The sequence below is a fragment of the Acanthisitta chloris genome, unplaced genomic scaffold (genome assembly GCF_000695815.1).
Source record: "Acanthisitta chloris isolate BGI_N310 unplaced genomic scaffold, ASM69581v1 scaffold2219, whole genome shotgun sequence".
Taxonomy (NCBI): domain Eukaryota; kingdom Metazoa; phylum Chordata; class Aves; order Passeriformes; family Acanthisittidae; genus Acanthisitta; species Acanthisitta chloris.
The window spans coordinates 1-16,786 of NW_008691772.1; the positions used below are offsets into that span (position 1 = coordinate 1).

General features: G+C 47.9%; 2 protein-coding genes across 2 annotated transcripts; one reads left to right on the forward strand and one right to left on the reverse strand.

Annotated features, from left to right (window-relative positions):
• Positions 1-52: 52 nt before the first annotated feature.
• Positions 53-9,275, forward strand: LOC103809500 (ubiquitin-conjugating enzyme E2 A; the record flags this gene model as incomplete). Its single annotated transcript, XM_009082336.1, has 4 exons — positions 53-78; positions 6,339-6,428; positions 7,391-7,479; positions 7,821-9,275. Coding segments are annotated over 4 exons (334 nt in total), but the record flags the coding sequence as incomplete, so codon positions are not given.
• A 2,597-nt stretch (positions 9,276-11,872) lies between these two features.
• On the reverse strand, positions 11,873-16,582 carry NKRF (NFKB repressing factor). Its single transcript, XM_009082335.1, has 2 exons — positions 16,462-16,582; positions 11,873-14,323 (listed from the first exon to the last, which is right to left on the reverse strand). Exons 1-2 carry the CDS (start codon positions 16,565-16,567, stop codon positions 12,345-12,347), a joined length of 2,085 nt encoding a protein of 694 aa, XP_009080583.1. The 5' UTR covers positions 16,568-16,582; the 3' UTR covers positions 11,873-12,344.
• Positions 16,583-16,786: the final 204 nt, after the last annotated feature.

Sequence of the window (16,786 nt, forward strand, 5' to 3'; positions counted from 1 at the left end):
GGGCTGGGCGCGCTGCCCGCGCTAACGCTCTGCTCTGCTCTCCCTCCCGCAGGCCCGAGGGGACTCCGTTCGAGGACGGTGAGTGCGGTTTGGCCGGCTCGGGGGGGGCTCCTGCGGGCTGGCGCGGCCTCGGCGTGGCTGCCGGGGGCCCTCCACAGGTGTGGGCGTGGGGCATGGTCACCTGAGCACCAGGCCGGCGTGGGGACCTCGTAGCAACTTTTCAACGTCTGAAGGGCCTACAAGGGATCCGGGGAGAGACTCTGTTAGGAACTGCAGTGACAGGACAAGGGGGAACAGGCTCAAGCTGAAGGAGGGGAAGTTTAGGTTAGATATTAGGAAAAAGTTTTTTACTGTAAGGGTGGTGAGACACTGGCACAGGTCACCCAAGGAGGTAGTGGATGCTCCAGCCCTGGCAGTGTTCAGAGCCAGGTTGGATGAAGCCTTGAGCCACCTGGTCTAGTGGGAGGTGTCCCTGCCCAGGGCAGAGGGTTGGGACTAGATGATCTGTAAGGTCTATTCTAACCCCTAAAATCCTATGATTCTATGATTATTTTCCACCCCTACTCCCGAAGAAGTCATAGCTTTAGGTTGCTGTGTTGATTTAAAGAAACAAACATACGAGCTTATGTGCTCTTGCTTGTAATCACCTGCTCTGACTGTCTAAGCCACCTTAAAGGTCTCCAAGCTTTCCTGTTGAGCACTGGATTGTGTTTTTAGGGACACTCCTGCTTGGAGAACCATCCAAACCCTGGCATGGAGCCGTTGTCTTTTGCTTGAGTTCTGGTGCTGGAAGTGCTGTGTGAATAAGTCCCAACGTGAGTCAGCTGAAGTAGGAAATGGGCTGAGTGTTTGAGGAAGTTCAGAGCAGTTGTGTTGGGGTTTTCTCTTGGCATTCACTTTGCTCTGCTGCAGTTGATATCATTCAGGGCTTAAGATTAAAAGGACTTTTTGACTTTACATCTGACTGAATAGCTCCTGGTAACACACCTGTAGTTTCCACCTGGCCTTGCTGTCTTTATAGGTTTGCAGATGCTGTGTGAGTACTTCAGCATCTTGTGAAAACCTGTCAGACATGAAATACTGTCTAACTGAAATCAGTGATGCATTTTTTTAAAGATACTTTCAGTGCAGGCTATAATTAATCTTAGATCTCCATGACTCATGACAAAAGCATAGGAAAAATTCCTTAACTCTTCTGTTGTTCTTGGCTAACTCTCCTGTGTCTGTTTATCCTGGGAGGTAGCACCTGTGGACCTGCCTCTAAATTGCAGATTGTTTTTCTCTGAAGGTTTTAAATGCTTCAAGCCTAAGAAAACTCTGAACACTCCAGTTAGGTTTTTTTTATGTACTTAAGGAACTTGCTGTAGTAGCTGTTTTAGAAGTCTAATCTTTAGAACGAGTGTCCCATAACATCACATGACAGAACAGATGGACTAAATGTATATTATCTCATCTTGTAACCCTTAAGGAAAGGCTACCTTAAACCTGTGTGAGGGTTGCTAGAGCTGCTTAGGCTCTTGGTGCTCTGCTGTTAATAGTGATTCACTGTCTGGAGCAGAAAGCTCTCCTTGCAGTGCTAGAATGATAACAGAATTTTAGGGGTTGGAATGGTCCTTAGAGATCATTCAGTCCCAACCTCCTGCTCTGGGCAGAGACACCTCCCACCAGAGCAGGTTGTTCAAGGCTTCATTCAGCCTGGCTTTGAACTCTGCCAGGGTTGGGGCAGCCACAGCCTCCCTGGGCAATATAACTGTGCCAGTGTCTCATCACCCTCAGAGTAAAAACCTTTTTCCCTGTTCAGCCTCTTCCAGCTCAGTGTTGGTTAGCAGGTGCTGTAAGGGCTTTCCCCCCTCTGTTTCTGTTTAGCTGCAGAAGGTTGAGGACAGCTCTGAGAAGTCACACACTGATTCCGCCTGTGCTTCCTGGGGCAGCACTGTGTGTGTCTCAGGTACCGAGGGGGTGAACCTCAGCAGAAGCTTGAAATGCTGCTCTCCTGCTTTGGTCGATACAACGTAATCTCAGGGGTGATGGATTGCTCCTCTTGTGGCAAAGTGTGTCTGTTCACACTGTGTGCTCAGGAAAACAGCTATGTCTTGTGTGGCAGGATATGTGCTTATCTCTTCTTCTCTGCACGTACCTTACCTTGTGCTAGATAACAAAACACTAAGTGGTGCCTGGAGATACAGGAATATTGGTGCCTCAGTGTGCTGGTTTGAAAAGCAAACTGATGGATTGCTCCTCTTGTGGCAAAGTGTGTCTGTTCACACTGTGTGCTCAGGAAAACAGCTATGTCTTGTGTGGCAGGATATGTGCTTATCTCTTCTTCTCTGCACGTACCTTACCTTGTGCTAGATAACAAAACACTAAGTGGTGCCTGGAGATACAGGAATATTGGTGCCTCAGTGTGCTGGTTTGAAAAGCAAACCAGTGAGAGGAGAGAGTGGCAGCTCTTGTCCTCTGGGCATCCAGCAGGCAAAAGGGGCCTGTGTTGGTCCAAACCCCAGTTTATATCCCTGTGAGCATGTTTGGCTCCCCACCCCTGGGGTCAGTCACCTCACCATGGGACAAGGGATAAGGATCACTGGGAGGATGTGTCATGCCTGGGTCCTTGACAGCCCCCTGAGGGAGCCATCAGGATTGCCCTGAGGGAGGGACAAGGTGGTAACGATCACTGCCCCATCTGCTTTAACAGCTTGTGGAGATGATAATAGAATACATACCATGGATACCCCCACACTGCAACCCAGGACACTCAGCTGTGCTTTTCCATGGATTGAGGAGAGTAGCACAGTTCAGGTAATGGCAGTGCAGTCCTGACATAGTTCAGCTTAATGTAGGTAAAGTTAAGGGAATTATAACAGTATGTTAGTTGGGGTTTGTTTTGTAACTGTGCAGGCTCTTGTGGTCAAAGGTACACTGAAACTCTGCAGGTCAGTGTTGTGTTTTCATTTTCAGGCTTTTTCACTTCCTGGTGATACTTAAGACTTCAGATAGTACTTGCGAAAGTATCTTGTGAAGTTTTGGGGTTTTTGTTAACCTAGAGGTGTAATAACTCAGCATTGTGAAAATTCTTGTTCTTTACCCTCACTCTGGTGAGGCCTTTCTCCAGCCTCAGCTTCTGAGGTGTCTTAGCTTTGTCTGGGCTGAAAACCTGAAGTTCAAACATGTTTGTTTACTTGCTGTGCAGCATACTGCAGCTAGCATTCCTCCTCCTCCTCCACCCCCAGACTTTGGAGGGTGTTTTCACAACTCAGTGCCCAGGCTGGCTCGGCTCAGAACAACCACTAATTTAGATCAGCAGCACAACTTCCATCTTCTTGTTCAGGAGGATTTGATTGCAGGTGTCTGCAGTAGGACCCTGGGGATATTTATCCTGCCCTTCACCATACTCCTAAGAATCCATATGTGTGTGGCATCTAAAGTGGTAGTGCTGCCACAGCCATGGAAACCAGTGCTCTCCCAGTCCTTCACACGTTTCTCTGAAACTGGATGATGGTCATGTGGTTAGTGCAGGATTCCTGGCTCGGAGAGAGTTAAGTAATAGAACAGTTGTGGTATCCTGCCTTGCTGTGATCCTTCAGGAGGCTTGGACAGGGAAGGCAAGGCATTTGTGGTTTGTTCCTTGTTTATGGCATATGGATTCTGTATTCTCATGCTTTGTGGGCAGTGGAACAGAGGGTCTGCTCTCACTGCCTGCAGCAAGGGGGCCTGGCAGGGGCATGGACACTGCTGTGGGGCTGCTAGGGACAGTGTACAGGCCATGCAGGAGCCTCTGCTAGTTGTGTTGTGCTCTCAGATCCTGAGGTAGAGAAATTGTTCAACAAGGTAACTACAGGAGAGAAGAGAAGGTTCTAAGATCAGTGATGATCCCAATATCAGTAATGACAGTGAACATGACAACTCATGTTTTAAGAATGCTGTCTAGGGTAAGTCAGGAGTACCAGTTGCAAGCTTGAAAACTAGTGACAGAAGAGACTGGACAGTGAAGCCCTCATGCCCTGCAGTATGTGGTGTGATACCTGTTTGGCTTGTGTGGGCTTTCAGTGTGAGTGACCCTTGGACTTTGGTTTGTTACATCTCTCGATTTGTCCTTTCATAAACAACAAGGTGTTGTGTTCTGTGGATGTTCTGTGGAGCTCTTCCAAAGGGCCATTGCCACTCTGGGCCCTGACTTGGAAATCTGAGTAGGCAGATACTCCAGCTGGACACTGTCTACCCCTCACTCAGACTTCTGTTAAAAGTAACATTGTCCTATCTCTGGTGGGAAAACCACTTCCCTTTCTTTCCGTAGTTTTAAATGGATTCTAAGATCAAACTGCCCTTGTCACTGCTTTTGGGCCATCTGATCTGTGCCCTCTGCTCCCACTTATGGCAGAGTTCTTGAATAGCATTCATGGGCTCAGGTGTGCTTGTTGAACTTTGATGATTTGACTTGTTTTCAGCCTGCTGCTTGCTTAGTCACTCTTGCACAGAAGGAAGTGCCTGTGTTGAGGAATCTACTGAGGACCAGAACTGGGGCAGGGAGAACTGAGAATCTGAAACTTAGAATCAAATCTCTAAGCATCTGGCTCTAAAGGGCCAATATTGCTTGAGATTGTCATCGGGAAGGGAAGGGAAGGTAGTCCTGAGCTGATGTTTGCAGCTGGCAGAAGTTGTTAGTAACTACCAGGCGTGGCTTTCAAACTGATCTGAAGCTCTGCCTCTGGACTAGCTGGAGTAAAGCCTGAAAGCCTCACTGCAGCCTCGCACTGATTTGAACAATCTTTACTGTCCTGTTTTGGCTCTTCTGTTTCACAGTGAGATAGCATGGTGTTGGCTCTCTGCTCTTGTGTTGTTAGGCTGCTAATAGAATACAAACATGCAAAAGCTTATTTTTAGGGTGTTGAGACTTTCCACTGCTGTAGAAACAGCTGTGTCTTCATAGGCAAACTGGAATGTCAGAGCAATGACCTTCATTTCTTGCAACTCAGTGTTACAGTTTATGTCCTTATAAAGGAAGGAGTCCCTGGGAAATGTTGCAGGTCCTTGCTGGTCTGTAAAAATAAATCTGTTCTCCGGCTACCAGTTGTAGGTACATGTTTGCCAGCCAAACAAAGCAATAACTAAATTATATGATCTTCATAGGCAAACTGGAATGTCAGAGCAATGACCTTCATTTCTTGCAACTCAGTGTTACAGTTTATGTCCTTATAAAGGAAGGAGTCCCTGGGAAATGTTGCAGGTCCTTGCTGGTCTGTAAAAATAAATCTGTTCTCCGGCTACCAGTTGTAGGTACATGTTTGCCAGCCAAACAAAGCAATAACTAAATTATATGAGTGCTGGAAAACTCCCTCACAGTAGACAGCAAAGACAATGACACTGGGTGGGTGGAGGGAGCCCAACCTGTCACTGACATGTCAGAATGCCTAGGAAGATTGTAACATGGCCATGGTGCAGCTGTTCCAGTAAGGTACAGCCCTTGCTTCAGGTATTTCTCCCTGGGCATACTCAGGAGCTCCATGATCTGCTCTTGGGGGATCGTGTGGGTAGGAGTCACTCACGTGGTCTGCAGTGAGCACGTGTTCCGTAGCGACCGATGGGAGTCGGGAGCAGTCCTCAGGCCCCTGGACACGTGTGAGCAGCTTAGCTGACAGACTCCGTATTCTCAGATTGTCATAGCCTGAGGAAAAGGGCTAAAATAACTTGGGATGGTGCAGGCTGTTAGAAGAGTTGGATTGGGACTCAACCACAGTTTTCTGTTTCTGCTTAATCAGCCTTTCTCGAAGGAAGATTAGTAAGTGTGAAGGAATTGGTCAGATGTTTATTTGCAATGGTTGGATTTGGATACTGCTTTCAATCCTGCTTTTCCACAACAAGACCTGATTTCCTCACAGTTGTTGGGAAACATGAATTCTTTTTGAAATGTAGAGGAAATGGGAAGGTCCTCGTCATGACAGCATATTCCATAGATAGGGCTTACGGAATCACGGCCTGTTACGCAGATGGTTGTACACCCACTTGTGTTGTTTGTACAGTGTGCTGGGGCTAGGCCCCGTGGAAGAGAACCTCAAGGGCAGATTTGTGTCCTTACACAAACCTTTTGACTGGGGTGGTGGTTTTGGCAATAAAAGTCCGTCACAGGAGATCCTCCTGTGCCAGTGCTGTCTGGGACTCCAGTGTTAATGATTAACTCAGGGCAGTGGAGGAATTGCTGTAGGACTGTGCAGTCTGTGGTCCATATCCAGCATGTGTGTGTGAGCACAGTGATATCAGTGTGTGCTTCTGGAGGGATGCTACTTACTCATCCCTTGTGCAAATTCATGCTGAATAAAGATTGCTTATCTCTCTTTTGACTCCAGGAACTTTCAAACTTACAATAGAATTCACAGAAGAATACCCGAATAAACCACCTACTGTTAGATTTGTCTCTAAAATGTTTCATCCAAATGGTAAGTACTTACACAATGCCTGGGTTTGCTTCTGTGGTGTTGGTAGGGGCTTTTTGTTTGTTTTGTTATAGCTTGCTGTAGAAAAAGGTCTATAATAAAAGTTTCCACTCTATAAGGTAGCAAAATTCCAGAGTGGTTCTGTATAGTTTTGGTGAGGATGAGAATGTGAGCAGTGTTCAGGCTTGAAGTGAAAGGGGCAATAAAAGGAGCCTCTTACCTTTCAGGTGTTACAGCACAGTACTGATGAGACACTCTTCTCTCTCCACTGCCTGTTAAGCCTTACAGAAGAATGTTTTGTACTTAAATAGCAGTGCCTTGGACTTCTGTCTGTATGTATTGTAGACGTAGTGTAGTGACTGCTGCATGCAGCTGTCTGTTAGCACTTCTGTTCCTATGAGAATGATACACCGTGAAACGTAGTGTCCAACTGCAGCCAGTGACAGTGAGACTGGTTAATTAATCCCCTTCTGTGGTAACTAAAGGCTGGAGAAGGTTTCCTTGCCTCCAAACAAATATTAGCTTTGTGAAGAAATACCAGAAACTTTGAAATGTACCAAGTGTGGGAACAGTGCAGGGAGGGAAGGTTGTTGTGTAGCTGCTGTGAGGAGGGTGTTAGGACTCTGCTCTAGAGACTTCATGGGGAAACTTGAGTGTAAACAGCTGTTTGCTGTTCTCCTTTTGGTTCACTTGTGGTTAGCTGAAATTGTTTTGCCTTAGAATCTGTTTACAGTTTTCCATAGTGGTAGCTGCAATGTCACAGGGAAGTTCAATGTCAGAATAAGCAGGGGTTGAGTTTCAGTACCTCAGGCAGCTGTTGGTGAGGAGCTTCACTGCTCCCTGCCCACAGGCCTGCTTGGATGTCAGTCTGTCCATCTGTAGGTTTTCAGGATCAGGCAATGCCAGGAAAAGGCCAGTAGCTGTAAAACTTGTGTATTAAGCTGTTCTTTTTGGCCCTCTTCTAGTCTATGCAGATGGTAGTATATGTCTGGATATTCTTCAGAACCGCTGGAGCCCAACTTACGATGTCTCCTCCATCCTAACATCCATACAGGTAAAAACTCGGCGTGAACAGGTGCAGTGAGATCAGGATGCCTTGGCAAGAACAGCTCAGGAACCTTTTGCCCTCTCCCTAGAGCCAGTGTAGCAGCTATACTGTGGTATTTGGCAGAGTGTGAATGCTTCCCAGGTGTCAGTGGGCTGGGCAGGACACGGGTGGACCCTGGCAGGGATGCAGTGCTTGGCTGTCACAAGTCACCTGCAGGCCAAAGCCTCCAGTGCCTTCCAGCTGCAGGAATATAGTGCATGGCACCTGGACTAACCCCTGCACTCTGGCTAGTCTGGATAGTTTATGGAACATGTTGGAAAACTGAGGATCTTTTTCTCTCTGTGCAGTCCCTCCTGGATGAGCCAAACCCGAACAGTCCAGCAAACAGCCAGGCAGCTCAGCTATACCAAGAGAATAAGCGGGAATATGAAAAACGGGTCTCTGCAATAGTAGAACAGAGCTGGCGTGACTGTTGACCCAGGATGATGCAAATGAACACTCTGTTGATGAGGAAAATAAACAAGGTGTCCGAGTCATCTTTTTCCTCCTAGCATTTACTTTGCAAGCAGAATAGCTGTTGTGCTGTTGCCACCCTCCCTTGCTGAAGCTTCTTCTCCTTGGACATCAGAGCGCACCCACTTCGAAGTCAGACGTTCTGTACTTGGGTTACTTGCAAAAGAGTTACTGATGCTGAATTCATTTTCTGTGGCCCCTCTCCAGTCTTAGGGCAGTATTGTGCATTTCTGTAGTGTACACTAAGCTTTTAATTGTAATTGTGTTATACACAGTGATGCTTATGTGTAGCTTGATAAAAGGGATGTTTATATACATACACATTTTTTAACTGATATTAACTAAAGTGCTGATGTGTCCAGGCTGGTCATTTCCTCTACTATTGGTTTAGACTCCACTGCATTTGTAAGTACTGAGTGAAGAAATAACCTCTTGTTTCCCTTTTGTATTGGTTTATCAAGTCCTTACTCATGTTTAAAAAAAATCAACTCTTCAATTGATTCCCATTTAAAGATTTAGTAAGACCCTGGAATGCTAGTTAGTTCTGCACTTCACATGCAAGATTTATGTACACACCTACATAAATCAGTACAGCTGTGGTACTTGGATCCTTGCTGAGGGTGAGAAACAAGCCCCCCCCTTTTTTTTTTTTTTTCAGTTTTAAAGGACAAGCCTACAGAAACTGCCAGGAAGTTTCTGTAGTCCTGTCAATGAGGCATTACTGGACAAAACCAGGTAGAGCTGTGGTACTTGGAGCAAAAAGGCCTTCCAGTCTAAGGAAGAGACAAAACCTGACCTGTTCCAGCTGTGGAATGACTCCTCTTCAGCATCTTTCTCCTGCCCCTTAGCTGAGAAAGATAAGCTCTTTGGGATCTAACTTTGCCTTGTGGAAAGTTTGAGCTAAGTCTGGGGTAGGCACTCGAGTCTCTGCAGTTTCTGCTCTTTGTAGATGACCCCATGTGGTTTGTGTTGAGCTACTGCTGCATGCTGGAGTTCCTTCCCTTCAGTTTTATGAAAGTACTTTTTCAACTCTGAAAAAACTCATTTGTAAGTCCAGACTCACTTTTTTTGTAAGGCACGTTTGTACCTTTGGATACAGAACCTTAAGCAGCAGTGTGGGATGGAACCTACAGTTGTGTTGTCCACTGTTCCAGTGTCTTTTGTGTGCACATTGGTCTGTTAGTTGAAAAGTATAACTTTGCACAAGTAACCCATGTAAGAAACTGTACATTTTTCAAAAGTTGTAAATAAAGTGTAACCTTAGTGCTTATTGTATAAATAGGCAAGAAGTGTATAACTGTGATTATTTAACTGGGAGGGTAGGAGGTGGTGGTGGGATCCAGACTGAAATACTTCCTACTCTGGGCAGCAGCTGGGTGAAAGCTGTGCCTGGGGCAGGGCAGAGATAATGCACTCAGGAGAGGACAGGAGGGACAAAGGTGGAAAGGGGCCAGGCTGCACCTGCAGGAAGCTCAGGCCTGGGAGTGAGACAGACAAAAAAATGGAGCTTGTGATACTGAGTAATGAATTGATACAGGAATCATTTATCTTCCTCCTGTCTTCCAAGGGGCAGAACAGGATTTCACATGACTGACACATAACAAAAGCTGCTTCTGCTGCTGAGCTCCACAGCTGGGATAGAAGCATTTATACCTGCTGTGACAACAGCTTGTGCCCTTGTAAGGCCTTTTGCCTTCCACAGAGCAGCTCTCACCACTGAAGTCCTGCCTATGTCACACTTGTTTTCCTAAGGGACAGTGTCTTAACTGGACCCTCGTAATGGCAGGATTTGGCTATCTCCCTGGAGTGCGTGGAGGAGGCAGGACAGAGTCAGTGCCTCAAGTTACCAGGTCTGTTTCCTTCACAGTCTGCGTGCAAGACTTCCCCAACTCAGTCAGTCAAGCAATGAGCACCTTAGTTGCACCCACTAAGTTACAGATCAGTGCAAAAAAACCCCAAACACCCCCAAGCCCACCTGCTGCACAGACAGGGCTGACCACAAGGACCCTAACCAGTGCCAGCTGCAACTACTGCTGCAAACAGAACCTTCTCAACAGGCTAAGTCACTCTAATGTCACAGAAGCCCTTCTAGCAGTCCCTCCAATTTTGTCTCACTAGTCACCAAAAAAAACCCAGTGGATGAAAGGCAGCCAAAATAGCAGCAGAGAAGTGCAAAATAATGAATCTTGCCTTCAACTTTGCTCAGGCAAGGCCTTTATCCACTGACTTTTCTAACTCCCAGTGTGTCTCTCCAGGAAGCTGATCACTGCACAGCCTCCCTGGGGACAGCAAGGCTGAGTGTTGTTCAGCTCACAGGTAACATCCAACAGCCAAACCAACAACCACACACCAGGCCCTGCACACAGGTCCCACCCTGGACAAAGATGGGTCAGGGCTGCTGCCCAGGACAGGAAAAGCAATGCCCTGCACAGACTACACTGCCCCTGCCGAGGTACAGGGACGTACAGCCAGCTCCCACCTCTCCGAAGAGAGGCATTTTTCATCCCAAATATCAGTGGTGCTCTTACTGCTTTTCTTGGCACTGCCAAGCTCCAAAGACCTGCTGCATACCCAAGTTAGGGAGGGGGAGCTTCACTCCAGCGTTGCCTAGAAAGTAACCAGGCTTCTTCCACTCCTACAGCACCATCTGCTAGAGCCCAGCACTCTTGAGTGCAGAATTCAGAAGCAGAGAGAGGGAATAATGCACAAGAAAAACATCCAAACAAAATGAAATAAACAACCTCCTTTCAGAATTAACTACCACATTATTTTCCTACAGCAGCACCAGCAGCAGCAGGAAGCTGTTATTTCAGCAGTCAAAGCTGGCAGAAGCTGTGCTGCAGCCAGGCAGAGATAGTGGGGGATGCTCACCCTGCTTCCTGCGCGAGTCTCCCCTGCCAGGGCAGCCTCTCTCTTCCTTGTCACCCTGCGGGGATGGAAATGCACATCACCAGGACATTGTGCTGCACCGGTAGAGGTCAGTCACCCTCGCCTCAGCGCTGAGAGCATAACAAAACAAAACAGAACAGGAGGTGGGGAAAAAGCTAGAGGATGGTGTGAAAAGATGGAGAGGCAAAGATAGGCAGCAGAAAACCACAGGCGATAGCTGAGACACAGGGCAACAGGAGAACAGACAAAAATACTGCATTAGCACTGGCTAATAGTGAAGAACCATCAGCACTGCTGACAGAAAATCCAGTGTCTCCAGGCACACCTCACTCCGAGCTCGTCCAAGGTCAGTTCCTAACCTCTGTGCTTCCCAAGCACGAGGGGAGTGTTCTCCAGGGCTCGCAGAGTGTGTGGAAGCAGCACAGCCCGAGGTCACTCTGCGTCCCCGGCAAGGAGCGCAGAGCTCCAGTCCCCAGCAGTGTGTGCCAGCCCTGGAGCACTGCCACGCTCACCACAGGCCAGAGCAAGGCCAGCAACTTAACTGGGGAATCGCCCTTGACACAGGCACAGGTACAGGGGTGGAGCAGAGAAATCATCAGGCATAGATTTGGTTTGGCTCAGGATTAAAGAGCTGATATTCAAAGTGGAAAAAAAAAAAGTTATGTAACAGTCCCACAAGCTACATGAGCATCTTTGAGCGTGGGCTCTGCATTTACCTCGCAGTTCTCCATGGTATCCACACACGTCACGCAGTGCTCCGAGCTGGAATCGCGCGGAATCCTCTCGGTCCCACACGCTGGAGACGAAGGAGCCTTTGGTGACTCTCGGAACGGGAGACTCAAGGTGGAAATCTATGAATAAAACTACTGCTAAACTGGTTAAGAACATCTCTACACACATGCACAGCACAGAAAACAGATGTGTGCATATGTATCTCTCAAGAAAAACAGTTTTCAGTTTCTTCTTTATACAAAGTGTGACAAATATATTTTTTTTCCAGAAATAAAACTTTATTTTTATGGCAATTCATACCCACTTTACATACAGGTTTATGCCCCCAGACTGCATTTCATTTGCTTTTTTAGTTTTAATTACTTTTTTTTTTAAAAAAAAAAGGCTTTTTTTTCCCCCTTCCTTGTTCAAGAAGAATAAGGGAAGTATAATTTTAAATGACGTCAAATTCCTTCTCGTTGGACATGTGTGTTTGCTATTACAAAACTAATAAAATGTGAAGGAACAAGTAATATCAAAGACACATACAGTAACAGCATACTTGCTTTGGGGTTGTGCTAATGTACTTGAACAGAACTCGGTCGGTCCTAAATGCCTAATAACATTTTAGAAATGATATTGCCAAAGTAAAAGACTTTAACATTGTTATTATTACCCACAACAAGAAAAATGCAGCATCTCTTTCTTTAGTCGAGTGTCCAGGAAGCTCAGTCTCTGCTCAAAGGGGACACCTCACCTCAGTTTGCCTGGGGCATGATGAGCTCGTAATGCCCCACTTGGCCTTCCTGCTTCAGCTGGTCTAACAGATCCTCCTTGCGCCGCTTCCTGCTCACCACCAAGTATCTGTTGTGTCCCTGCCCATGGGATTTACTTTTAAGACCATATTTTTGGGCAATCTGATGTATCTGCTTCCGCTCATCCATAGTCAGTTCTCTAGAGAAAGTCAAGTCAATGTGACTATCTGAGCGTGCATAGTTTCGAATGATCTCCTCGATATCTCTCTTAGCGATTCTGTTCACCCTTTCTACATCCAGCCCAAGTCCTTCCCTTTTGAACTGCTCCTTCACCGAAATAGGCTCTCTAATTCCTTCACCATCTTTCCCCAGGCCACCGCCTGTCCAGCCCATCTTTCTTAAAATTTGGTTCCCAATGTTGTCTTCTTTGATCTTCTGTTTGAAAGCCTCTTCAGCTGACCGACCCCGAATCTCGTTCCTGGAGATGACGTCTTCGACGGTGCCTTTCTTCAGGTTATTAACGACAGTTGGCTGAGTCTTTTTGAGGATCTTCACGGCTTCCTCTGCTGCCTCATGCTTGACAGATTTCTTCACTCCAACTGCCTCTGCGATGAATTCATCCTCCAGCATCACCTTGCACTTCCATCGCATGCCTGTCATCCTCTCAAAGACGTACTCCACCGTCATCTTGTTGAACTGGGCAGTGTCGTTCAGCGTACACACCGGGTTACTGGAGTTCTCATACACCACCAGGTCCTTCAGGTCCTTCTTCCTCCCGGAGCCCCGTGACGAGCAGCCCACTTTCTGCACCTGGGTCACTTTGATGGATGCTATATTGGACTGCATCTTCTGCAGGATTTTCAGTGCCTCCTCAGCTGCTGCATGCTTGCTGGTCTTTTTTGTGCCAAACCCCTCGGCCAGGCAGTGATCCTGGAGATACACCTGACAACGCCACAAGCGGTTGGGCATCAATTCATACTTGTACTCGACAGACATTTTGTTATATGAGGCAGAATTGTTAAGGATTCCTATAGCATCGCTGGCATTCTCTGTGAGGACAAAACTAGTCCAGGGTTTGTTGGCATTAGCAGAACCTTTCGTGGATTCAGTACCAGGCTGCATCGGGACACAGTCCCTGTTGGCAACTACAAACTCCTCGTGAGGTTTGAGAGCGGGAGGGAACTCCGGGCGACACACACCTGCCTCACACACCACCAAGTCCTCGTGATAGGTGTGCTTGAACTTGCGCTGAACGACTCTGACCTCCACAGACTTCTTCAGCAGCTTCACCGCCAGCTCCGCGGCTCGATCCCGCGACCCGTTCTTGCTGCCCGCGTACCCCGTGGCCAGGTAGACATTCTGACATCGCACCTCACAGGCAAAGCCATCTGTCAGGAGCTTCTTGCTCTTGGGGAGGTCAGCGGGGGCGATTTCTTTCAGAGGGACATAAATATATTCAGGATTCGTCTTGCATGCCTGAATTGAACGTGTTAAAAGATATGTGAAGTTAATTTTATCAGTCCCAGTGTTTGCATCTGGGTTAGCAAGATTCTTCCAGACAGCTGCTGACAGTTTCTCCATAAAGCTCTGCTTCAGCATTATTGCTGATGGAGGGAAAGTCTCTGATGCAGACTGGGCAGTGGAAGGGGAAGCAGAAACCTGCAATGCACTGCTCGTGCTTGAGTCCACACTGTTCACAGCCCTCCTGGCTGCTGCTGCTGCGTGGCTTGCAGAGCTGAGCCCAGCTGTGCTGGAGAGCTGGGGATCCACCTCCCGTGCACTGGTACAGTTTTCAGCTGGCTGTGCCATGCTGTTCGTATTTGCCTCCTGGTTGGCCTCCTGCGTTTGGCTATCCAGAGAACTGTCCTTCTTGCCACCCTTCTCCGCACTGGTGACAAAGTGTATGGGCTCAAAGCGTGGTCGCACTCGGAACCTGGGGACCACCTTTTTGGGGGGCTCAGGAGTATCTTCCAGTTCTGGGCCTATGAGGTGGGAGAAAATGACATGATTACCAATGCATGCTGTGACAGGGAGACAATGTTTTCACACAGCGAACTCCAAGAGGAGCCTGCAGGCTCTGAACCCAGGATTCCCACTTCTAGCCACAAACCAAGAGGTTCCCTCCAAACACATTCAGAAAGAATAAAAGATGAACAGTCGTTCTTGTGCAGGTCACTACAGGGACATTTCCAGCTCCACAACTACCACACAAAAATCTCAACACATTTAGTTACAGGGATGTTGCCCCCAGCATTGCCCACTGGACCCATTTGGGCATTTCTGAAGTTAATCTATTCAAAGCTACTAAAACAAGTAAAACTACAGACAACCAGACAGAACACCAGAGCAGCACTAGAGCCTCAGCTCTGACTGCTGAAGGGTTGCAGGATGATCTCAGATAAACTACTTTATCTGCAGCTCCTCTCATCCGAGTAGGAACACAGAGACACTGAACTCTCCTTCCCAAAACACACAGGGCTGTTAGAGAAACAGATCTCCTGTCAATGCAATTACTTTGGCTAAAGGTCACCAAACATGGAGAAATCTGCCCAAGCCTCGAGGGACAGCAGCAGTGCCTGGGCAGCCCATTACACAAAACTGAGACCTCTTGTTTCCTCACCAGAAGAAATGCAAATGAGGCAGAATATCCTGACGTGTACAGTTACTGCAGAAAAGGAGAATCAAATAGCTGACAAGCAAACATGTTACATCCAAGGGATGGTTATACAAGACTTCTGTGAAAGACTTAGCCCCCACATGCTGACGTGGTATGAGTGTAATTTCATCGGAGGAGCAAAAGGCCATCTCAGCGCCGAGAAATGCTGCTTAATCCAGTGCCAACGTCTGCAGCCTAATATAGGTCAGGCAGCACATCTGTCTAGACATCACAGCCCAGCAGGACAGTTATCATCACCCAGCTCACTGCAGATGACAAAACAGTCTGCACACAGCACAAACAGACCTTCCTTCGCATTTGAGTCAGGTGAGAGAGCTCTCACACACACATTAAATCCTTTGCCCATCACTTTGGATGATTATGGCAAGGTTTCCATTTCTTGCTCTGCTTGTGTTCTGATGATTGCACTGCAGCAGCACCTAAAGGCTCTTGCCAGCAGAACAGCTCTTTATGCAGTCTGTGCAACATGCCACAGAGAACCCTCCCCACAGTGCTGCTGCCTGTGACAGACACAACACGGGAGGAAGGCAGCGTTTCCCCCGGTTTGCAGCTGGTCCGTGGAAGCACAGGAAGACTGATGGGTGTCAAAGGAAGGGAAGCAACTTCGACAGAGCTAGGGATTATATCCGAGCCTAGAGGAGTCCTGCACTGTCCAATCATTTGTGCTTCCAACAGCCACAGTGCTGACTGACACAGGGGCCTGCCCATCCACATCCACATCCGCATCCGGCACAGTTCCCACCCCGCTCCGGAGGGAGGGCAGGCAGTGCTGGAGGAGCCCTGGAGAAGCCAGCAGAGAAGCCAGCAGAGAATCCAGCAGACGGAGCTGCTGACCTGCCAACCCTCTCTGCCTGCTGCATTTCCTCCACAGGAAAAGCTACAGCAGGAACAGTGATCCCTGAGACCACGGGACTGGGCTGACACATGCAGGACTCTTCCAGGCCCAGTAGGGCAGCAAAAAAAAAAAAAAACTAAACCAAAATGAAACATCATGCCACCCCTCCTGTTCACAATACTCCAGGCAGGTCATAACTCATTATCAATGAGCTGAACTCCACATCTCCAGGTACATGTACAGTCCCTCCTCGGGTCAGAACGTCCCCCCTCGCCGCAGTGCAGAAAGGCAGGCAGACAGGTATTTCTTACACAGATTCAATTCCCAACACTGTCACTAGGAGAAAATAATTACCTGATAATGTAAATGAAAAACGGTATTTTCTTAAGCAAAGAGAGAACTCTGCATGGATTATGTACACCCCACAAACCAGCAGAGGGGAAACAGCTGCAGTCCAGCAGAGCACACCATGGGATCTTCTCTCCAGCTTGCCATGCTGGCTGTCCCAGAGGTGCCCCATGGCACACTGGTCTCCACACTCCCACTGATGCCCATCAGACAGGGACAGGGACAGGGCAGGGGCTCTCAAACACAGCAGATATACTCACTGTCCAATGGAGAGCGACATCTTTTCAGGTTCCTGCCAGGGACCAACTCATACGACCTCATCTCCCCGACATCAATGCCCTCAGCCATCTTGAGCACCTTCTCCATGACCTGCTCGCCATACCTGTGGGGATTCAAGAGCAAACCACGTCAGAACTGATCCCACGGGGCAACACACACACACAAACACAGCGCCTGGTGCAAGGGAGATGCTCCCCAGCACTGACCACTGTCCCCTGCCACAGCAGCCCAGCACGGGCACACAGCAGCACACCAGCTGACCTGGCTCTGCACGAACCCCCTTGTGAAGAACAAACCATGCAGATA

Excerpts from the sequence above, each read along its gene's own strand:
- NKRF (XM_009082335.1), bottom strand. The coding sequence starts at position 16,567 with ATGGAGAAGGTGCTCAAGATGGCTGAGGGCATTGATGTCGGGGAGATG. Across the intron at positions 14,324-16,461 it reads ATGTCGCTCTCCATTGGACA|GCCCAGAACTGGAAGATACT; the intron begins GTGAGTATATCT and ends CCCACCTCATAG.